Source organism: Penicillium riverlandense (assembly GCF_028828495.1).
Source record: "Penicillium riverlandense strain IBT 135883 chromosome Unknown utg000008l_segment0_segment0, whole genome shotgun sequence".
NCBI classification, from domain to species: Eukaryota; Fungi; Ascomycota; class Eurotiomycetes; order Eurotiales; family Aspergillaceae; genus Penicillium; species Penicillium riverlandense.
Window position 1 is genome coordinate 86986 of NW_026643199.1, and position 22332 is coordinate 109317.

Sequence of the window (22332 nt, forward strand, 5' to 3'; positions counted from 1 at the left end):
CAATCAAATCAACGCTCAGGCTGAGAGGCACAAAGGTATAGAGAAAAGAAAGGGCAGGACAAGATGCAAATCAAAAAGTCGAAAACGTGAAACGAATGTCATCTAGAAGATATAGTACGCCTGTGTCAGGGGTAACTCGGCCGCAGGCTCAGCATCACAGAGCATGCCGTCCGCTTCGACGGTCTGTGCGTGGAGAGAGTATCATTAGTACTGAATAATGAATCAGAGAGAAGAAAACAGAGGAAGGCAACTCACGTAACTCTCCGGATCAACCTTCATCTTCGGCATGGCATTGTTGAACTTCATATCTTTCTTCCCGACAGACCGGCAATTCTTAACGGCTTCGATGCGCTTGCGCAGACCGTAGGACTGCACGACCCCGGCGTCGATGGAGGCCTGGGAGACGAACATGATTGAAGCGCTCGGGAGACGAGCCTGTTTTGGGGATGAGCAGACGCCTTTGAGAGATAGAATATAGATTGCAACTTACTGCGAATTGGGGCCGCACGATCATTGGTTCGATGGTTGGGATGGAGGCGTTGGGATCACCCTGGTTCGGTCACAAGTCAGCCAAAAAAAAAAAGCCAAGAATAAGCAAGCAAGGAAAGACAGACCATCTCAGCCACGACGATGAAGCCACTCTTCAGGACTTGCACCGGCTTCGTTCCGAATGTCTTCGGGTTCCAGATGACCAAATCCGCGACCTTGCCTACCTCCACGCTCCCAATAGCATGCGCCATGCCCTGCGCCAGAGCAGGGTTGATGGTGTACTTGCTCACATAGCGCTTGACCCGGAAATTGTCAGCGCCCGTGCCCTCATCCTCAGCCAACGGTCCGCGCTGCGCCTTGTTCTTGTGGGCGGTGTGCCAGTTGCGCAGGATGACTTCGCCGCAGCGGCCCATCGCCTGCGAGTCCGAGGACATCATGCTGATGGCGCCGAGATCGTGCAGCACGTCCTCGGCGGCGATGGTCTCGGCGCGGATGCGGCTTTCGGCGAAGGCGACGTCTTCGGGGATGTTCTTGGACAGGTGATGGCATACCATCAGCATGTCCAGGTGCTCATCGAGCGTGTTGAGTGTGAATGGTCGGGTCGGGTTCGTGCTGCTGGGTAGCACGTTAGGGTGCTCCACCACCGAGATGATATCTGGGGCATGCCCGCCGCCGGCGCCTTCGGTGTGGTACGTATGGATGGTGCGGCCCTTGAAGGCTTCGATGGTTTGCTCGACGAACCCGGACTCATTGAGTGTGTCTGTGTGGATCATGCACTGGACATCGTACTCGTCGCAGACTTCCAGGCAGGTATCAATCGCTGCTGGCGTTGAACCCCAGTCTTCGTGCAGTTTCAGGCCCGCTGCTCCAGCCAGGATCTGCTCCTCGATGCTCACCCGCCCGCAGTCGTTCCCTTTGCCCGTGATTCCGATGTTGATTGGGAGACTGTCGCACGCCTGCATCATCTGGCGCAGATGGTTCGGTCCGGGTGTGCACGTTGTCGCATTCGATCCAGTCGTGGGACCAGTGCCACCGCCCAGGAAGGTTGTGATGCCTGATGCCAAGGCTTCATCCACCTGCTGCGGACAAATGAAATGAATGTGTGTATCGATCCCACCTGCAGTGATGATCTTATTCTCGCCAGCCATCACATCCGTGGAGGCTCCCACCACCATGTCCGGGTGTACACCGTCCATGACGTCCGGGTTGCCTGCTTTGCCAATGCCCGCGATAAGTCCGTCCTTGATTCCAATGTCGGCCTTGTAGATACCGGTCCAGTCGATAATCATCGCGTTCGTGATGACAGTGTCCAAGCACTCCGCCGCCGACCTACCAGACGCCTGACCCATTCCCTCACGCAATGTCTTGCCACCACCAAAGGCGCACTCGTCCCCATAGACCGTCAGATCCTTCTCAATTCGCACCCACAAGTTCGTCAGTGCCAGTCGCACCAGGTCACCAGTGGTCGGACCAAACATGCGCGAGTACGCCTCGCGCTCCATCGAAAACCCACTAACGAGAGCACTGTCCGCCGTCGGCTCCGGCACATGCGCAAACCCAGCCGTCTGCAAGCGCTCCACGATCTCCTCCGTCCGACTGAGATCCACGGGCCCATTCGCCAGGAAATTCCCGCCGCGAATAACCCGGTTCCCGCCAATCTCAACGAGAGTCACCGTCTTTGTGTCGCCTGGTTCGAAGCGGACCGATGTGCCTGCGGGAATATCCAGACGGAACCCGTACGCTTGGACACGATCAAAATGCAGCTGTGGATTCGTCTCGACAAAGTGATAGTGCGATCCCACCTACTCCCCACGCCTCTTAGTTTCTGCAATTCAAACGCTCCGGCAGTTAAGACGTACCTGAATCGGCCGATCTCCTTTGCTCATCACCTTGAGCCGAATCCTCCTCCTTCCCTCATTCAGGGCCACCCTCGCACTCTTGACAGGAATGATCGCGCCGGGCATTTTCTCAGGCAGGAAATCATTGGGGTCTGGGTCTGGAAATGCGTCGCGCGGAGGAATCGGCAGGAAACAACTGTACAGCGCGCGTTCGAGGTCTCCCTCGTCGCTGCTGATCGGGTGGTGCACGGTGACGAGGTACGTGCCTGTGGGAAAGGTGCCTTCGACCTGGAGTTCGACGAGAGTGGCTACGACGGAAGGTAGGACGTGGCGCCGGCCTAGCATGGTTTTGCCGATTGACATGAGGTCTGCGACGGAGTAGATGCCATCGCGGATAAGCTGTGACAGGGGTGGTTGTGTTGGTGGGTTGGATCTAGTGGAAGGAAGAAGGGCAGGGCAGGGCAGGGCGTACCTCGTGGAGATTGGCGGAGATCAGAGCCTTTGCAGTTGCGTTAGACTTTTTTTCTTTCTCTCTCTCTCTCTCTCTCTCTCTCTCTGGGAGTGTTGGGAGTGTTATAGAGTACTCACCACGGCTTCAGCATGGTTCAGGCGTACTCCGCGGGCCAAGCGACGCTGCGCCAGGAACCCCAGATGCGCGATGGTGAGCTTGTCGAGCTGGGCCAGTCAGTGAATGGGCAGTCGTTCAATGTAGTCTTCACACACCTCTTTCGGAACCAACTGCATGGCGGTCCTGGTTTGACGACAATGATGAAGAAGAAACCGGTGGTGTGGGGGGATGTCCGTCCTCTTTTTCTCCAGCCGGTCCGATAAGGGCGATAATGCTCCGACGGCCGATTGGGTCGCCCTTCGGCGGTGTTAGTCAAGGCTTTAGTTAACCTAATCAGGGGTGCTCGGCGAATGAGTGAGATAGTATTGAAGCAGGAGTAGTAAAAACATACACCATGGGTGGGGAGCATATTATTAGTCGCAGAGACATTCTCGTTACAAGAAGTACAAGTACAGCCATGATCACAAAACATTTCCCTCAATTTACTCCTTGTCCGCCTCGCTCTTGCGCTTCTTGCGCTTGGGCTTGCTCTCCGCGGGCTTGTCCGCCTTCTTCGCCGACGCGGGCGGCTCGCTCTTCTTGCCCTTCTTCTGCGGCGACGCCTTCTTCGCTGGCGCCGGGGTTTCGACCTCCTTCTTGGCCTCGCTACGACGGCGCTTGGTTAAGCTCTTAGGAGGCGTCTTCTCCTTGGGTTGGGGGGAGGGGGACTCGTCCGAAGAAGACTCGTCTTCAGACTCGGAAGAGGAACTCTCCTCGGACTCGTGCTCTGCGCTGGCGAAGTCGTTCTGCAGCTGGTTCGCAGCGGGATCGTCGTCTTCCGCGGTCTTCGTGGCCTTGTACGCCGTTACTTCCGCTTTGTACTTGTCCAGGTTCTCCAAGTACAGCTTCTTCCAGATCTGTGAGACAGGGGTTAGTGATCATGGTTCAGTCACGCTCTCGGTGCAAAATACATACCTCCTTCTCCACATCCGACATCTTCTGCCAGCGTCTGGTTCCCTCCTCCGAGACATCCTTGGGGCGCGAGCCCTCGCCCATCTCTTTTGTGATATCCCCTCGTCGGTGCTGCATGTATAGGAAGTACGGGGTCAAGGGCCGCTTCGGCGCATTGGGGTCCACGACGCGCTTGCGCTTCTGCTTCCCGTCGCCGACTTCCGACTTGGCGACGGGGCTGCCGGCGCGCGGTAGGCCACTGACACCGGCGAACATGGGCGGGATGTCGATGGTGGCGGGCCCGCCATTGATGACATTTTCGGCATGCTTGAGGTAGGATTTGCTGAGTTCGGCGACGTAGGACTGCAGGTCCATCAATCGCATAAGCATCTGCGATCGCCAGGGTCAGTTCGGGGTGCTCTAGAGTCAATAGGGCATGGTGCGGTGGGAAAAGTGGTCGACAACACGGCGGCGACAGGACGCGTGGGTGTCGCGCCAGCGACAGCGCTAGAGGAGAGAAGCAAGAAAAACATAATGATAAGGAGAACGAAGCTTCGCAAGGGACCCCCGAGCTTGCGAAGACCAAATTATAGGCTGGGGGAAGGTCATAGCAAGCTTCGGGACAAGCGACGCGTAGGCGACGCGCAACAACAATAACAATAGGTGAAACAAGCCCTCTCGAACAAAAAAAAAAAACTAAAAATGTAAAAGAAGAAACTATGACAAAGAAAAGTAAGACATACCGCATCCTTGGACTTTCTCAGCTCGTCGATGTTGACGGGCACAGTGGGCGCGCCGGGGGTGGATTTCTCCTTCGGGGCCATGGTTGCTGGCTGGGGAGGGAGAGAAAGAGAAATTTTCGGGGCGAGCGAGGGTTGAGAGTTTGGGGGGGGAAGGGGTGGGCTAGGGGAGCCACTAAATACCCCCGAGCGCCGGCCTGGCATGCCTGTGGTCTCTGCTTTGGGCTTAGGCGCCCTGTGCTGGATTCTTAGGGGCCGACCTGCCTGGCTATCACCCACGGTCGGGGATCGCGGATAGGCATGTTCCCTATTTCTGACTTGCGGTCGCTGCCTATGGTTCCAAGGTTCATTTCGCGTGTGGCTTTCTTTTTGGGTCATCATTTCAGAATTCGCAAAAGAAATATACTATCTCAGCTCGGAGTTGTGAGATTGAGATTAACCTTCGCTAAATATATATTTCTGCATCTCTGCGTTACTTAGGCGCCAAGTTGAGGTCGAAAGTACCCCCATGTTTAGGAGGTTGCAGGCTTCCTCGGCAGCACAAAGGCTCTATCATTCTTATTACTCTAGATAGCCCTATCCCTTTCTTTTTAATCCAGAAAGACAGACGAAACAGTTTATATTGTCTAGTGGATATCCTATGAGAAAGAAGAGAGAACAGAACGCGGAACAAGATGCATCAATATCCACAGCCCATTCTATGTCCCTGCCCCCAACTCGGTACTGTGCAGCCCTCTATTTTAGAACTTGAAGACCTGGTCCTTGCTGTAGCCCAGCTCCTGCAGGACGCCGCTGAGCTCACCCTGGTCCTTGGGACTAACCTTCATACCGCTGACAGCCTTGTACAGACCCGGGGGACCGCAGACGAAGAGCTTGATGTTCTCTTCCTTCGGCTCGGGGAGGACGGTCTTCAGGAGCTCCTTGGTGATGTAGCCCTTGCCGCCGGTCCAGTCCTTGGGCGGGTTGTCGAGTACGTAGAAGGCGCGGAAGCGCTGCGGGTACGTGTTCTCCAGCTCCTGCAGCTCCTTCTTCAACAGGATGTCTTGCTCCGTGACATTGCCGAACACGAGCGTCACCTTGGTCTTGTCCTCTGGGTTCTTGAAGATCTGGCGGGCCAGCTGGTACATCGGCGTGATGCCCGTGCCTCCAGCGATCAGGCAGATGTGGTTGTGCTTGTTGGCCTCCCAAGGGTACTTGGGGAGAGGGCCCTTCATCGACAGTCGCTGGTCGGGGTTCATCGAGTGGATGTGCTCGGACATGGGGCCGTTCGGGTAGGCCTTGATCACCAGATCGAGGTGGCCGGGGGTTTCTAGTGAGCGTCAGCAATGATTATGCAATTAACCATAAATTGTTTACATACCCTCATCGCTGGTAGGAGTGTAAGGACGGATAACAGGCTTCTCCGCGCCCTCGGGCTTGAACTTGGTCAACAGCGCAGCTGAATGTGTGTCAACAAACCGATCTGACCATCAACCCCAACCCACTTACAGGCAACGTGGAGACCCGAGACAGCCTCCTTGTCCTCGAACTCGAAGCGGAATCTCTTGGTGTTGGGGCTCAGATCCTCCACAGAAGCCAGCTTGAGGTCCACCCATCCTTGGTCACCACCGACAAAGACCTTCGGGCGCTCCTTGGGCTCAGCGGCAGAACCGTAGTAGCGCCACAGACCAATACCCACACCGGTGGCACCGACAGTGGCGTAGATAGGGGCGAGGGACTTCTTCTGTTGAGGGGCCTCCGAGGAGTATTTGCGCAAGCTCTGTCGAGGTATTAAAACTTGAAAAATGCCTGCATTGGGGCCGGAAAACGTACCTGGCGCAGAGGCTGTGCACAGCGGAAAGACTGGCGGGCAAACATGGTGTATGTGAGAATCGATTGAGATGTATGGGAGATGAGAGAAGGACAAGAGAGGAGAAGAGGAGAGGAGAAAAGGGTGGAAACGGGTTGATGAGAGAGGAAGGCGGACAAACTCGCCGCAGACATGACGCAATCAGCCCGATGAGCATCCTGTCAGCATTACTGTTTATAGATCTACGTGGTCGATTATACATGTAGGAGCAAGTCATGGATCGTTATTGTTGTATTGTTGTGCTCGTCGGATAATAAATAAAGTTCTTGAGGTGCGAGATTCCGCTTCGGCGTACATGGGCTGTAAGGGATCCATGGTAAGCCTCCGAGAATATCCGGCCAGGGACCGAATCCAATCAGTTGAACATGGATTGCTGCGTCCAGCAATTGGAGTGAAATTCGGTACGCGTACACAGAGTAGGATGAAGACAGCTACGATAACGCACAAAATGAAAGAAACCCGATAATTTTTTTCAGATAACACCTCGAGATGTCACTATACGGGACTAGGGACATCCAAACAGGCCTGTGGCCAGTCTCGTTCATGCATGCTATGGCCATAACATAATTCTCATCCACACACACACCAAAAACCCCAGAACATCACGTTTAAGCAAAGGTCGAGGGGCGCGAGTAGGCGAAGAGCTTCTTGCCCGGCTTGACAGCGCGGTGGGGCAGGGGGAACTTGAGGTTCTTGGAGAGGAGCTGCCGGATGTAGGGGCGACGGATGCTGTCGACATTGTCGATCTCGACGACCTTGAGGATCTGCGGAAACGGTTAGTATGTAGTCCGTAGAAATGACCGCGAGAAACATACGTGGATGGAACCGAAGCGGGCGCGGTGGCGGGCAGCCATGTCCTGGTAGAGGGCCTCGACGGCCTCGGTGCGGCTCATCTCACGGAACTCCTTGTACATGTTGTGGGTACCGGAGCGCGAGTTGTAGCGGAGCCAGATGCCGAAGTTCTTGACCTTGAGAGGGCGCTTCTCGGAGATCTGGGCGTTGTCAGTTTCTTGTTTTGTTGGAAGATTAGACAACAAATCCCCAACATACCACGTTCAGGCTGACGATCTCGCCGTTGGCCTTCTTCAGCTTGCGGAGCTGAGCGATGAAGTACCAGAACCGCGACTTGGCGACAACGGTGTTGGGCGCAAAGATGCGCATGCGGTACAGCTTGGGCGAAGGGTTCGCCTCGGTGGGCAGGTGACGCCCGATGACCTGGTACTCAGTGAGACGCCCTAGATGATTCCGTCAGTCATTGTCAAAAAACCCCACGATATTTTCCATTCCAAATCAAGCGGGTAGACGGTGCGCGGTCGAGGCCAATGAGTGACATCCAAGGGTGCGAATGACTTGATGGTGGTCGCTGAAAAAAAAAAAAAATCATTTCAAGATTCGGTTTCGATTTTCACTTGATCGCAGTGTGTGCCCAGTTCCTCCATCGCGTAGCATTGTATTCCCATCTCTTTTCCGCGGCGTGTGTTGCAAATTGCCGCAGTTGTTGCTCCTTGGGATATTTCGCCAGTCCGACCGTAACGCACCGTCGCCCTCCCAACTCAGACCAGAAGAAAAACGATGGCACTTACCCATCTGTAAAATAAAGACGTTAGTATAATTTCAAAAGATCGAGCAGCGTTGGCACCACCAGGGGTGGGGGAAGTCACTCACTTTGATTGTCGCTGTGGTGGATGAGTCGTTAGTGGTGCCGTCGGGGTTGAGGAGAATTGTGAGATGGGGTGGTTGTGTGCAGCCCTAAGCCCTTAGCGAGGCTAAGTCACGTGCGGGACGGGAAATGGTCACCAGCCACAATTTCCCCACCAGCCACACTCTCTGCCGCCCCACATGATCCCAGCTTCTCTCAACCTGATGGTGGTCACACTATACTATACTATAGCATCACGGCCATGAGCACCACTGCAACTGCGTTTCGGGATGCCTACCTGCACGGGTCGGGTCCTGCCCTTGCTGCAGTGGTCACACCGATCGCTCCCCCCGAAGATCCAGACCGATTGCACGCTTTCTACCAGTTCTCCAACCCGGCCTATCTGACCAAAGACCTCCATTTCCATCTCTTCCACGGCAAGAACCTCAAGGTGTCAAAAGCCGAACAGAATGCATGGGTCGACATCTTTGCCGCATACTGGGAAGCCGTGGGGGAGGTGCTCAAATGCGAGGACCGACACCCCGGTGCCTCCGTGGTCGCAGTCTTCAATGCGTGGAAGAAGGTAGCCAATGCTGTGATTAGGGGCTACTCGAGCTCTTCCGGGCTTCCGGCCTGGACGCTACCTTGTCTGTACACGGTGGGGAAGTTCTTGCGCACGTTTGCGCTCAAAGCGGACGTCGAGGCGGCTTCCCAGGGATCGACGGGCTTTGGCTTCCAGGATGATGTCGCGGCCGATGTGGACAAGAATGCAAACTTGGAGGAGGCGGCTCGGATTATCAATCGGATGTTCACGCTGTGTCTGAATGACAGGTGAGTGACTTGGGACTGGCGAGAGCTTGCATGGCTCAACTAACTGGATTTCCAGAGCGGCCATTGAAGAATCGCGGAAATGGGGCATATACAACATTACAAATCTGCTGTTCAAGACCTACTTCAAGGTATGGAATAGCCAGATGGCGTTTTGAAGGTGTTGCTGACTGGCTGCAGCTCAACTCCGTTGGACTGACCAAAAACCTTCTGCGTGCCCTCAATGCCCAGTCGGTCGATTTGCCCCCCCTGGAATCCTTCCCCAAATCTCAGATCGTCACTTTCAAATACTACGTGGGAGTCATTCACTTCTTGGATGAAAACTATGCAGAGGTAGGTAAGATTGAGAGAAGTGGTGGTCCCAGCTGACTTTGCGCTTTTAGGCGGAAGAACATTTGACATCTGCATGGAAAATATGCCACCGAGGGGCGTTCAAGAACCGGGAGTCGGTATACCACTTGCTTGTAGACGAGCCCTGACTGACCAGCATGCAGGCTCATTCTCACGTATCTCATTCCATGCCACCTCGTGACGACTCATACGCTCCCCAGCAAAGAACTTCTTGCTCCATTTCCACGACTCGAAAAATCCTTCCGCCCTCTCTCCAACTGTATCCGTAAGGGTGACCTAGTTGGATTTGACCAGGCCATGTCCGCCGGGGAAGACGAATTTGTCAAGAGACGCATCTACTTGCCACTTGAACGAGGACGAGATATTGCCTTGCGCAATTTATTCCGCAAAGTTTTTATTGTGGGTGGGTGGGATGAATCCAAGGATGGACAGCCTCCTACCCGGCGATCCCGTGTCCCTATTGCGGAGTTCGCGGCGGCTCTCCGAATTGGGACTCATGCGACTGGCCGGTCGCGAGTCGATATGGACGAGGTGGAGTGTTTGCTGTCTAACCTGGTCTATAAGGTATGTTTTGCTTTGGATTTTACGAACCCAGATCTGACAGCTCTTTAGGGCCTTATGAAGGGATACATCCATCGTGAGAGAGGAATGGTCGTTTTGAGTAAAAAGAACGATGCCTTTCCCGGCACTGGTATCTAGTCAACTGTCAACGGCTCGGCCAGTGCTCCCTTGCACTCAGAACAATCGTCGATACATCAATGCTAGGGTGGCCACAACCACCTTTGAGCAACAACACGCCTTCAAGATGCTGCCTAGACGTCGTTTGACGGCAACGACGACATTCGAATCTACGCTGTTTCCCTACCGATGCTCCGATAAATCTCGAACAGTACATCAAGGCCATATCGACACCCCAATCCGCATCCTTATGACCATTAATACCTCGTGATCCACTCCTCTCATACAGGAAGAGCAAATTATGCATAACAGCTCGACGAAGAGTGTTTCCTGCCTGTACCCTTCACGTGTCTGCAGGGGGATGGATGGCCCATATAGAAAGGAGGTCAGCCAACGGGCTTGCCTCGGCTCGGAGATCATGACATGAAATCAGTTAGCATTAGAAAGAATACAATGCATCACAAACATATGGATTCTTAATTGAATAAATTGAAAGTATTCAGGTATATATGTTTGTTAACCCTGAGATTGTAGCCTTCTGTGGAAAGGGGAGGATAAAGAGGATGTAGAGAAGCGCAGCTTTCATTTTTGGCCTTTTTGGGACCATGTGGACTGATCACCCTACATCAAATCACCCCCAGTCTGGTATGATGAATGGTTTCTTGCTATTTTCTGTTGGTGTTCAAGATCCCCGGGTTTTTCAACAGATACATTATTTCAAGACAACTTGAAACTCCCAGTCACTGTCAAGACATTCTACTATACAATAGCAACCAAATATAGCCGCACACTCGTGAGAACTGATGCACCGTGGTCCTTACTCCCATTAACAGAGAGTACAAGAAGCTACGCAGACAAATCCTATATTGCTGATAGCCGGACGACACGATCACTGGGCCATCGAGGACTGAGCAGCAGCAGCGGGATCCATATCATCCTGACATACAAATCAGCATTATTATCCCACCCCCCTAATCTCCCAAAATCAAAAATTAAGAAGAAAGAGAGAAAAAGACATACCATATGATTACACAATGCAACAAACAAATCAAAAAACATCTTCCCCCCGCGCTCCATCTCCATTTGCATCGTGCCACTCTGCTTAAAGGTCTCGCGACATCGAACGATAAGTGCCAGATAATGCGCACGCAGCTTGGACTCGGTGTCCGGTGTGTGCGCGTAGGCGTACCGCGCGCTAGCGAGGATGGTGCTGCATGAAATCCCGGCATGGAGGCCTTGTTTGCGCAGGGCGAGGCGCTGGAGCGTGGGCAGGGTGTATTTTTCTGCTGCGCAGCTGGGTTTGTTAGCTGTTCTTTTTGATAGGGTGGGGAGAGAGGGAGGTAAACGGGAGGAAAAGAGGATCGAGGGTAAGTAGGAAGGGAGAGGGACATACTAGACAGCCGTATCTCGCAAAATCAACCCTTCAACCTCAGCACAGAATATCGTCGCCCCATGATCATCCGCACTACTTCCTCCCTCCCCCTCCCCCTTAGGGCCGTCATCATCTTTCCCCCCCTCCAACACCCAGCACCCCTTCTCCTGGTCCCGTCTCAACCGCGGGGAATAATCTCCTTTGTACAGATACTCCAGCACACATGCAAATACCTCCGGCTGCTCATCGGGCAGATCGATCCGTCTCGCAGGCGGGTGGTGCGGCGGTGCCCGGGTGCGCGAGCTGAAACTGCGACAGCGCGATGCGAAGAAGGGAGATGAGCTGAGGATGGATTCGTGGGCAGCGAAGAGGCGCTTGGAGGGACCGACGCGGAGCATTACTACGGCTGCTGCTGATGAGGTGGATGGAGAGGGTGAGCTTTGGGCGTTGATTCGGTTAGTTAGTGGTTTGTGTAGTGGATGAATGAATGGGTTTGGATTGGTATAGATGATTTGATTGCCCTGTAGCTGGGAGACGTACACTTCATCGGGAGGATGGCTCGGTTTCCGTCGTCGGTCCAGACGTCTACTTTCTCTACCTCTCATGACAGACTTGGAAGCTCGGTACCGAGCTGAAAGCGCATCAGGAGGCTGTGTTGGCTTTCGACTGGACAGCATGCTGCAAAGTCATGGACACCGATGAAGATGAGACGACCCAGAAAGACTCAGGGGCTTTGCCAGCTCTTTATACGCCGCTCAGGAGGCCAGGCAGGTACGAGACGATGCCCCGTCGGGCCTTGTATTGCTGATCGGTGGGCCACTGCCCAGTCAGAGCACCCAACGGGGGCCCATTGGACAGCCCCCGAACGCGTACGAGCTTGTACTAGGCGTGTACGGCGGACGCCAAATGGGCGCGTGGTCACGTGTGCTGCCAATTTAGCCATATTGGGCAAGTTACAGGGGCATGAATAGCGGGAGTGTAGCTTAGGATGGCGGGCAGCCAGCTGCAATTGCAATATACAACCATACCCGGGACGCTACGTACAATTCATCCCTTCATTCATCGATCCACTCGAAAACGCCAAACGCCACGATTCCCGTGATATAGCCCAGCTCAAAAAAGGAGGGAAACAAGTCGAAAAGAAAAGAACGGAAAGTTACAAGAACACCTTTCGAGCGTCCTTAAAATGGCTCTCGTTCGGGCAGTATGGGCATTTGAACCTATTGCCCTTGCTCAGCCGCTTCAATGACTCCTCAGCAATGACGTGCCCGCACGGCATCATCATCGGCGGATTCTGGTCCGTCGCTTGCTCCTTGGAGACGGGGCAGACGAAAATGGAGTGGAAAAGGTACGAGGGAGGAAGCGAGATTTCGACCTAGACGGATGTGAGTGTCGGGGGAAAAAGGAAAAAAAAAGGCGGCCGGGTTCACACTTACCGGAAGCTCATTCTCGGTCGTCCATTCCGTCCGCTTGGCCTTCATGATCGTCTGCAGCTTCAACAATGTCGGCAGCGCAATTGCGCCGGCGGTGGCGGCGATATACAGCGGCGAGTCAGCGGACAATCCCAGCAGCGAGCAGAACTCGCGCGTAAACGAATGGGCGACATCCTCCCACGCGGACGGATTGTTGAAGATAGACCCATAGGGCGAACCCTGCAGGTTGGAACAAAAGGCCATGGCGCCCATCAGCTGCTGGATCTCCCGGAGATAGCGGGGCACAAAGGAGTGGAACTCCCGCCGGGCGTATTCCAGGGCTGCCTGCCGGCCACTTGTCCCAGTCACCTGCTGGTCCGATGCGCCGTGGTACAGCCAGACAAACTGCAGCCGACACAATTCGAATTCCAGGTTACTGCCGCGAGCTTCCAGCGCCTCGCGGTTCTCTCTCGACCATTCGATGGCTGGTAATAGGTTGTAGTTCTCCTGCATTTGCTGGAGGATGTAGTACATCGCCGCGAACTGCTTTCGGATCTCGGTGGATGGGACTTCGTCGACATCGAGCAGGTTGATGGCGTGGTCCGTGGCTTTGGCATCCGGTGCATGCGCTGCCGCTCGCTTCTCGGTGATTTCGGAGAGAAAGGTCGCCGCGACGGAGAACTGGCCCTCGCGAAGGAGGTGCATCGCAATGGCGCGGTTGATTAAATGTTCTTGGGAGGAGAGAGCATCATGCTCGGTGCTGGGGAGGGGTCGGTCTTTGAAAAGCTGTTGTGCCGGGTCGTTAGGGAGGTCCATGAACGAGATGAGCGACGGGCGCAGTCCGTACCTTATCTAGAGACCTGGTGTACTTATTCAGGCCACTGTGAGTTTCCTTCAAGCTATCATTGATCGAGTCAAATGACGTCTTGACGGGATTCTGGAGTTTGGCGAGGGTGATCGACGCTTGCGTTGGATCTACAACCCGAGGGTCAGCTTGCCTCGTTCCCTGTCTAGATGGTCTTCTTACCCGCAGCGATGGCATCTCGAGCGGACTGCAGCAAGTCGATCGAGGACTGAACATTCTTAATGCTCTGCGAGGCCTTGAGCCTCTTGGAGAGCCGCTCGTGCTCCTTCTGCACCAGGTCCATGGCGGCTCGGGCAGCTCGGTGCGGCGTCGACGAGGGGACTACTCAGGGTACCGCTGCTCGGGCCGGGCAGATGGTGCCATGAGGAGGACACGGAATAGCTCAGGCTGTGTCTATGTTGGTTCCAACAAGAGCCGCCGGGGAGAAGACCGTATGAACGGGGCGAAGGGGTGCGGTGGTGGTGAGTGAGCCCATGACCTAGTCCCGTCCCGAGGATCGACTGACGCCATGGGCACGTGACTGCCCGCCTGGATGATTCGGGAGGGAGGAGTGATGGTCTGGCGAGGGAGTCCATCGTGGATCCTGTCGGGCATGTGGGACAGTTTCCGTACAGCATCCCACGCCCTGATTCCTCCTATCCTGCCCGCTCTCCCTCTCTCTCTCTCGGTCCCTCGAGCGCTCCCTATCGGGTCCAGCGGGTGACTCAGCAGATGATCTGCTGACTTAGCTGCTGAGTCATACCCGCTCTCGCTTACGCTAGCGCGCTTTCCCGGCCCCGTATTTAAGGAGGGCGCGCGCAGCCTCCTTTCCTCTTTTTTTTTCTTTTCTTCTTCATCCTAGTGCACGGGTTTTACACGCGTCAGTGAGGAGACATCCGAGACCGTGTTTTTGCTAGTTGAAAACTACCAAATTGACTACTCCAGTTGGTCTTCGGATCGTCTGGGAATTTTTGAAACTCTACTTGCCCTGACAGATCCTGCTGCTCGGGATGTCAGACTGCTCTGGTCGCCACGATCGTGGATGACCGGAGCAGGTATCGGTTCTTCTTTTCACTGCTGCTCGCCGACCTGGTTGTTGGCCTGTAGAGAAGAGAGTCTCGTTGCGGCTGTCTCGTGGGGTTGACTGGAGGTGTTGCCCGTGGCGAGGGAAGGGAAGGGCAAGCGACAATAGTCTTCTGGTACCCTCCTTTCTCTCTTGACAGTAGATTGGTTCCCGTTCATGATGCATTTACCGTATGCCACCGTCTCCCGCCGTCCATCCCTCCCATGATCCCCCTTCGCGTCCCTTGCCTGGCTCATGCCAACCGACGGCGGTGGCGTCCCAGGAGCAGGCTCTCTCGAGCCCGACGGCGGCGGCACTTGCACCTTGGCCTCTTTTGCGAGCGGTCAGGGCCACCATACCATCTCGTTCGCCAACACTCCCTGTAGCTCCCACGATAACACATGATTGATGCTGGATCTTGTCGGTCCTGCAATCGGGCGACACGATCCCCTTCACTCGTTTCGTCGGGCCCCAAGTTAAGAGAGGCGACATCAAACCCCAGCGCGTGGAGATCCGGTGTATGTACGAATAACACTCGGGCAGGCACTTAACCTCAGACATTTTTCGTAGAAATGTACCTAGTAGAGATAATGGCAGTTACTTGAACTACAAGGAGATCGCCCATTCACCGCCCGCCCGGGTGACGTCGACCTGCGGGTTTCCGCTTCCTGTCCACTGCTTCCCTTCTCACCCCTCGTGACTTTGTCTTCCTGGACATGTCCACCCGCTGCTTCGCCCCGACCAGCACTGTCGGAGGATCGAGGGAAGGTCGGCTCCTTTCTTCGAGTGACCGGTGGCGGTAGACAGCAGACTATGATGCAGCCCACGACCCCCGGCCCGTCTTCGGATCGACCCGATTCCGTGCAAGGCAGTCCCGCCTCGCTCCAGGAAAGCAACAAGCCATCCCCACAGCACGGCCACCAGCGCCTCGTCTTCACCGACCCCGTTGCCTTGCGGTACCTCGAAGAAGACCCCTCGACCGACGTGCTCCACCGCCGCGCAACCCTCCAGGGCTACGAACTCTACATCGTCGAGCAATGGGCCTGCTCCCGAACCCATCCCACCTTCGTCATCTCGACCTACACCGGCGATCTCTCGCACAAGGTGATGGTCGGGGTGCTCAGTGTTCCCACCGATGAGAGTACATGGTCGCCGCGGTTGAAACTGTATTTTGATGCGGTGAAGCAGCATGGTACCCGGAAGAAGGATACACCCCTAGGGACGGTCATTGTGACGGATCTGGGTTCATTCCCTTCCGCCCTGACTGTCATTCCGGTGCCCGAGGGCGACATCAAGAAACACAGAGAGGATTTTATTGTCAACGAGAACTTGAAGAGACTGGGCTGTGCAGGCCGCGCAGGTCTAAAGCTTCAACCACCGTCAGCGGCTACCGAGGCCAAATTCCACCAGCTATACCGAACAAGTGAGAGGGTGCCTCTCTACCGTGCCGTCCTCGAGCTGGTCAAGCTGTGCCAGGTGGCTTTGTTGGTTTTTGGTAAACTTGGCCCGGAGTATATTGATGGCCTACTCTGTGACGTGACAGAAGGGGCTGTTGCCGACTGGTGGACAGATATCGGGACGGACCTGTACAATATCGAGCCGAGCGACGGCAACCTGGGACCGACGACTGTGGCTGCCCTGCTGGGCACCCTTCTGGGCGCTCGAAACCGATTACATGCCTACGGAGCACCCGTGGCCAAGGATGCATTCGACATTTCCAGTCTGAAGAGAGGAATTGGCAGTTTCCAGAAATCGCAGAAGATGCCTCGGACACGGAGACTGGATCGACAAACTTTGGATCGACTCCATCGGGCCACGACCAAGGCAGCGAACGCTGAAGGGTGGACGGACGCAGTGAAATCTACAATGGCCGAGCTCAGCGGACAAGGAGGCGAGATGGTCATGGGGATGGTTCGCGGCCGCGAGAAAGGCGGTATTGCTGATATTGAAACCCTCGACCTGGACAACTTTGTCCAGTGCTGCTCGGGAGAACGAGCGAAATGGTTGTGGCTGGGCAAGCCACGCAAAAGTGGGCTTGATGACCGCTTCACGCGCGGGCCAGCAGCGGACATGATGTTCACGACCGATGAGCAAGGTGGCTACGTCTGGACAAGCCGAAGAAGAAATTCCGCCGAGGACTTGCTCGCTGATCGACTGGGCGCTGCATTCGACCGCCCCAGCAAAGTGTTGGAGCCTTCCTCAGAGGAGAGGGACCAGAAACGAAAAGGTGTCAGCGAACGAGTCTCGGATGCACGGGCAGGGCTTGGCCGCTTTAAGGATGCAGTTGGGTTGCCGGGTCTTCGGTCACATCATAGCAAGCCATCACGAGATGGCGTAGGCCTGACTCACGACGTAGCTTATCGTCCGTTGAGTGACAGTGACACGGAGATACCACCATCTGCAAAGGCGCAGTCTAATTTCGCCTTGCTATCCGAACCCAAAAACGAGATTTCAAGCCAACCACTCTCCGAGGATGAGCTTGAGCCTCTAAGTGCTATCGAGTCCGAGGCTAAAGCACCTGAGATCCACATTCAACCAGCACCTCCGGCGCGAGATTTCGGGTCACCGCCACAACCGTCGGATCAGCCTGCAACGGAGCAGGCTTCCCGAGGACGGGAACCGGACTTGGACATTGACCGTACCAGAACCCGGTCCACAGCAGCATCGAGCGAACGAGAAGAACAAGTCCCTGGACTGGCCGTCATGGCTCTGCGACGGCCTCAAAGCTGTGATGATTTCGATAAGGCGGATAAACAGCTCTACCGACGAGACAACTACTATGCTCGTCATCTGTCCTTTACTGCTGTCGAAGAAGTCGTGCTGGGCTGGGAGCCGCTGGTCGGCAAGGTATCTGTTGACGACACCGTCGAAGCTACGCTGGAGGAGGCAGTTGCCCAAGAAGATATGCTTGCCTCCGACGCGCGGATCTTCAGCTCCCGGATGCTTGAATTGAGTCAATACACCGTCCCCTGGGTCGAACGGCAGGTGGACTCCGTCGATGAGTTGAACCGAATCCTGTACGACCGACACGAAGAACTGAATTCCGTCTACCTGGAACGATTGGGCGATTTTCAACGACTCCGCGAACGTTCCAGCGACCTGCTCACCGACGAGCAAGCCCATCTCGGCGACAGCGTGAAGCGCGTGGAGCTACTGGGCGCCAAATTGGACTACGAACTACATGTGCTCGAGTCCAAGGTCGAAGACATGGAGGACGGACTGAGCGATTTCGAGCGCCACATCGTGAACGTCGAGACGAGGATCAAGGCCCTCCTCCGAAACGAGGAGCAGCACAGTGGCTCCTCGTGGGTTACCTGGCTGGGCCGGTCCATTGGCTTCACTATGCAGTGAACGATTGAGAGGGTGGTTGTACGATAGTTCCATTTTCTGGGATCTTCTTTCCTTGCCCACCACGCTATTGTACATAGAACGTTGGATCTCGCCTTTCCAACCCGCGATGATCCAGACAGACTCCTAAATAGAAAGATATGACATGACGCTCTGCAATTACATGCCAAAGCCCATCCCGCCACCCTGCTTGTTGGCCGCCTCGCCCTGCATCTTCTCGCTGACCTTGATGTTGACGTCGAAGAACTTGGATACGCACCGGTCCAGACACACGGACTCTCCCTTGTTCAGATCGCCTTCCCGGTAGTCGGCGGGGACGCACTTCTTGGTGCAGGACTCGGTCAATCTGATTGATTGTCATGGGTTAGTCTCTCTTCCTTTGGTGTGGTTGCTGGAGTCACGGCAAGATCTTTCTTTCGTACCGGTTGAACATGTCGGAGATCATCTCGACCTCGGTCTCAGCGGCAGCAATCTTCTCTGCCGAGGACATCTTGGGGGCACCGCCGAAGAGGAAGGACATGTTGATCGTGTGATGGGATGATAGGTCAGAATCAGTGGGAGTGGGAGTCGTTGAGTTGTTGCTCGGGACGTAATCACGAGTGAGGTTGAGCCAAGGCGGAAAGAAAGCTTGGACCCGCCGAACCCGAATTTTCTTCTTCCCTTCCTTTTCTTCCACACTTTCCCACCCATCATGCATTCAGTGCGCCCTCGGGCAGTGTGGTCGGGCTTGGGCAGGAGGTAAGAATCATGTCTTTCTTTCTTTTCTGACTTTCAATACTTTCATGATGATTTTCCCATTTGCTTCAGAACCGCTGCAACTGATGCTCCTCGCGGGCACATGAGCTTACAGGAACTCCAATTCTGACCTCTCATTCTTGACCCTATTGAACCACTCACTTATTGGTTGTGTGCCCGGGCTAACCCAGAGCTTTAGCACAGGATTGCGTCCCTATCTCCAGACCCCCCGACACCAACCACAACTAACCAAGCAGCCCCTGCGGAAAGGTAGCACGACCGCGTCCTCCCCTGAAAAGGCGTTCCAGGAGCGACTGCACGAGATTAGCAATGCCTGCGCAGACCCATACCCGCGCCTTGCGGTCGGCCCGCGCTCTCTGAGCTGTGAGCAGTTCCGCGCGCGGTACGGCCAGCTGGCGGATAATGAATCAGTAGAGGACACGGTCGTGGTCACTGGTAGGTTTTTGCAGCCATATATTCAACGTCATGCCATGTATACTTAGATAGCTTAGGTAGGATCCGTACCTATAGACTCGCGGGGAGCAAATTGATCTTCTTCGATATCGTGCAAGATGGCCACAAACTGCAGGTAATGTGCAACCAGCGCCGACTGGACGGCGTGGAGCCCGAGCAGTTCAAGCGGCTATTCCGTCTGCTGCGAAGGGGAGATGCCTTTTGTATGTTTCTCTTCGATCCTGTCTTGTACACCTTTCCCCTAACTAAACCCATGTCAAAGCGATCACCGGCAAACCGCACCGGACTGGCCGCGGCGAACTCACCATCGAGACGACGGAACTGCCTCAATTGCTCTCGCCGTGTTTGCACGATATCCCCGTCCACGACTCCACGCATGAAACCTCGCCGTACCCGCGCCATGTGCAGTTCCTGGCTGATCCCGCTGTCGCGGATGTCATCCGTGCCCGATCATCGATCGTCCAGTACCTGCGCCAGTTCTTTTTGGACCGGTCGTTCATGGAGGTCAACACCCCGATTCTAGAGGCTGTTGCCGGCGGCGCGGTTGCGCGTCCGTTCTATACATCTGCCACGGAATTCCCCGAGCGGCAGCTGTCGCTGCGAATTGCGCCGGAGCTGTGGCTGAAGCGGCTGGTTGTCGGTGGGTTCGACAAGGTCTTTGAGATTGGGCCGTCGTTTCGCAATGAAGGTGTGTATATCTTTCTGGGAAAGTTGAACCAAATGCTAACGAACGAGCTATAGGTCTGGATAAAACACACAACCCCGAATTCACCACCTGCGAATTCTACCACGCATACGCCAACCTCGAAACCCTCATGTCCATGACCGAGGACCTTCTCTCCGGCATGGCCGCCCACATCCGCGCCTTCAATGCCCAAAGGGGAACCCTCAATCCCACCCCCGTCAACTTCACCGCGCCCTTCCGCCGCATCGACTTCATCTCCGGCATCGAATCCCAAATCAATCGCAAACTCCCCGATCTGACCTCAGCCTCCGCTCTCTCCGAAACCCGCCACCTATTTGATGCCCTCTCCCTTACCCTTCCCGAAAATGCAACCCTCCCGCGCCTCCTCGACGAGCTAGCCGCCATCTATCTCGAGCCCCAATGCAAAGACCCAACCTTCCTCATCAACCCGCCAGAATGCCTCTCCCCACTCTCCAAATCTTTTATCCATCCAGCAACACACCAGCGCGTCGCGGCGCGCGGGGAACTTTTCATCGAAGGCAAGGAGGTCGTTAATACCTACGAAGAGGAGAACTCGCCGTTTGAGCAGCGCCGCAAGTTCGAGGACCAGCTGCGGTATTCCCGGGAGGCCGGTGAGCCTGGAAATGTCGATGAAAGTTATCTCGAGGCGCTGGAATGGGGATTACCCTCGACTGGGGGGTGGGGGTGCGGTGTTGATCGGTTGGTGATGCTGTTCACGGGGGCGAAGCGCATCGGGGATGTGTTGCCGTTTGGGAATTTAAGGGCTGTGACGAGACGACCGACGGGGGAGAATAATCAATAATATGGTACGATAGCATAGTGTAGAATATACACAGATACAACACAAATCCTATGTACGAGGTATACGGTATGTACTATGAAGAATATCCGCTGCTAAGCGTCCAGCCCTCGTTCGGCGCGGCCCGATCTCGCGGGGAAAGAAAACTTTCTCCTTCACACAATTCCAACATCATGACAAAGGGAATCCAAGACGCAACGGTGGCCCAGGCGGTTACGGTGAGCCTGCAGGAGCTGATTGAAGGTAAGTTATAGGAGGAGTTGCATTGCGAATGAATGAAATATCTATAAATCAACTGCGATCTAATAATGCGGACATCGTCCACCCCCACAGGCACCGTCTCCTTCGACACGTTGACCGAAGCCTTCGGACCATCCTCCTTGGGGATTATCGTCGTCAAGGACCTCCCAGCGGACTTTGTGAAATTGCGCGCCCAGGTCCTCTCTAATGCGTCGTATCTCGCTGCTCTCCCAGCTGAGGAACTAGGTGAACCACTTCCATCCCACCTATTACAGCAAGGAAACTAACGAACGAACCACCCAAAGAATCCCTGGAAAGCCCCCAATCCAAGTACCTCGTCGGCTGGTCCTGTGGCAAAGAAACTCTCAAGACAGGGCACTTCGACACGTTGAAGGGATCCTACTACGTCAACTGCGCCTTCTACCAAGACCCCTCTCTGCAAAGCGCGCCAGCAGACGGTTTTCCAGATTTGCCGCAGTACACGGCGCCCAACATCTGGCCGCCCGGCGCACGTCTGCCCGGTTTTCGGGACGGGCTCGAGCAGCTCTGTGCGCTGATTATTCGCACCGCGGCGCTCGTTGCGCAAGCTTGTGATCGCTACGCTGAGGCTAATATCGACGGCTATAAGCCTGGTTATTTGCATCATGTCGTTACGACCAGTTTGACTACCAAGGCGAGGCTGTTGCATTATTTTCCGGCGCCGGAGACGGAGGCACAGAAGGATTCTGGGCTTGAGGGTGAGGAGGAGGAGGATGATGATGATGATGATTGGTGTGCTACGCATATCGACCACGGCTGTCTGACGGGTCTCACATCGGCCATGTTCCTTGACGAAGCTGCTTCACCTCCCACTCTACCTACATCTTCATCTTCATCGTCCCTCCCTCTCCTCCACGAACTCCCCCGCTCGCCAGACCCGCAAGCAGGCCTCTACATCTCTTCCCGCACGGGCGACATCGTCAAAGTCAACATCCCCAAGGACTGCCTCGCCTTTCAAACAGGGGAGGCCCTCCAACTCATCACGCAGGGCAAGTTCCGTGCCGTCCCGCACTTTGTGCGAGGTGCGCGATGCCCAGACACGGCGGAGTTCGAGAATGCGAGGATTGCGCGCAATACGCTGGCTGTTTTTACCCAACCGAATCTGGCGGAGGAGGTGCAGGCGGGTGTCTCTTTTGCGGAGTTTGCGAGGGGGGTTGTGCAGAAGAACTATTAGGTATTCTACATTTACATTTACATTACATCTACATCTACATCTACATCTATTTTTGGGAGTCAGTTCGGTTCATTGCAATTGATATCTAATTGTACATTTTGAAGATGTGGTGCAATGCAATGCTGCGCTCGCTAGCTGATTCGAGAAAGGGGATCATGGGGGTATCTGTTCATCAACATCATGGGTTGTGCTCGAGTGTAAGATCAGCTCGAGCAT

The 22332-nt window shown here is 55.0% G+C and overlaps 10 protein-coding genes across 10 annotated transcripts; 4 read left to right on the forward strand and 6 right to left on the reverse strand.

Annotated features, from left to right (window-relative positions):
• Positions 1 to 102: 102 nt before the first annotated feature.
• N7474_009023 (urease Ure) lies at positions 103 to 4649 on the reverse strand (the record flags this gene model as incomplete). The annotated part of the gene is made up of 11 exons (XM_057200433.1): positions 103 to 183; positions 256 to 435; positions 491 to 550; positions 615 to 2291; positions 2349 to 2726; positions 2800 to 2826; positions 2916 to 3002; positions 3051 to 3192; positions 3382 to 3791; positions 3850 to 4215; positions 4569 to 4649. 11 exons carry the CDS (start codon positions 4647 to 4649, stop codon positions 103 to 105), a joined length of 3489 nt encoding a protein of 1162 aa, XP_057048420.1.
• Positions 4650 to 5305: 656 nt separating this feature from the next.
• On the reverse strand, positions 5306 to 6422 carry N7474_009024 (cytochrome b5 reductase family protein; the record flags this gene model as incomplete). Its single annotated transcript, XM_057200434.1, has 4 exons — positions 5306 to 5874; positions 5926 to 6003; positions 6054 to 6324; positions 6378 to 6422. 4 exons carry the CDS (start codon positions 6420 to 6422, stop codon positions 5306 to 5308), a joined length of 963 nt encoding a protein of 320 aa, XP_057048421.1.
• Positions 6423 to 7022: 600 nt separating this feature from the next.
• N7474_009025 (60S ribosomal protein eL20) lies at positions 7023 to 8001 on the reverse strand (the record flags this gene model as incomplete). Its single annotated transcript, XM_057200435.1, has 4 exons — positions 7023 to 7178; positions 7230 to 7406; positions 7465 to 7649; positions 7998 to 8001. 4 exons carry the CDS (start codon positions 7999 to 8001, stop codon positions 7023 to 7025), a joined length of 522 nt encoding a protein of 173 aa, XP_057048422.1.
• Positions 8002 to 8306: 305 nt separating this feature from the next.
• csn12 lies at positions 8307 to 9931 on the forward strand (the record flags this gene model as incomplete). Its single annotated transcript, XM_057200436.1, has 6 exons — positions 8307 to 8884; positions 8940 to 9012; positions 9062 to 9214; positions 9265 to 9326; positions 9376 to 9796; positions 9845 to 9931. Coding segments are annotated over 6 exons (1374 nt in total), but the record flags the coding sequence as incomplete, so codon positions are not given.
• Positions 9932 to 11302: 1371 nt separating this feature from the next.
• N7474_009027 (uncharacterized protein) lies at positions 11303 to 11680 on the reverse strand (the record flags this gene model as incomplete). The annotated part of the gene is made up of 1 exon (XM_057200437.1): positions 11303 to 11680. One exon carries the CDS (start codon positions 11678 to 11680, stop codon positions 11303 to 11305), a length of 378 nt encoding a protein of 125 aa, XP_057048424.1.
• A 758-nt stretch (positions 11681 to 12438) lies between these two features.
• N7474_009028 (ubiquitin-protein ligase RMD5) lies at positions 12439 to 13878 on the reverse strand (the record flags this gene model as incomplete). Its single annotated transcript, XM_057200438.1, has 4 exons — positions 12439 to 12657; positions 12719 to 13480; positions 13542 to 13669; positions 13722 to 13878. Coding segments are annotated over 4 exons (1266 nt in total), but the record flags the coding sequence as incomplete, so codon positions are not given.
• A 1539-nt stretch (positions 13879 to 15417) lies between these two features.
• Positions 15418 to 17952, forward strand: N7474_009029 (putative Sin3 complex subunit (Stb2); the record flags this gene model as incomplete). The annotated part of the gene is made up of 1 exon (XM_057200439.1): positions 15418 to 17952. The coding sequence occupies one exon, from the start codon at positions 15418 to 15420 to the stop codon at positions 17950 to 17952; it is 2535 nt and encodes an 844-aa protein (XP_057048426.1).
• A 156-nt stretch (positions 17953 to 18108) lies between these two features.
• N7474_009030 (Tim10/DDP family zinc finger protein) lies at positions 18109 to 18469 on the reverse strand (the record flags this gene model as incomplete). The annotated part of the gene is made up of 2 exons (XM_057200440.1): positions 18109 to 18295; positions 18372 to 18469. 2 exons carry the CDS (start codon positions 18467 to 18469, stop codon positions 18109 to 18111), a joined length of 285 nt encoding a protein of 94 aa, XP_057048427.1.
• A 421-nt stretch (positions 18470 to 18890) lies between these two features.
• N7474_009031 (uncharacterized protein) lies at positions 18891 to 20666 on the forward strand (the record flags this gene model as incomplete). The annotated part of the gene is made up of 4 exons (XM_057200441.1): positions 18891 to 19140; positions 19197 to 19361; positions 19421 to 19846; positions 19900 to 20666. The coding sequence occupies 4 exons, from the start codon at positions 18891 to 18893 to the stop codon at positions 20664 to 20666; spliced, it is 1608 nt and encodes a 535-aa protein (XP_057048428.1).
• Positions 20667 to 20971: 305 nt separating this feature from the next.
• Positions 20972 to 22116, forward strand: N7474_009032 (uncharacterized protein; the record flags this gene model as incomplete). Its single annotated transcript, XM_057200442.1, has 2 exons — positions 20972 to 21149; positions 21209 to 22116. 2 exons carry the CDS (start codon positions 20972 to 20974, stop codon positions 22114 to 22116), a joined length of 1086 nt encoding a protein of 361 aa, XP_057048429.1.
• Between the last annotated feature and the right edge of the window lie 216 nt (positions 22117 to 22332).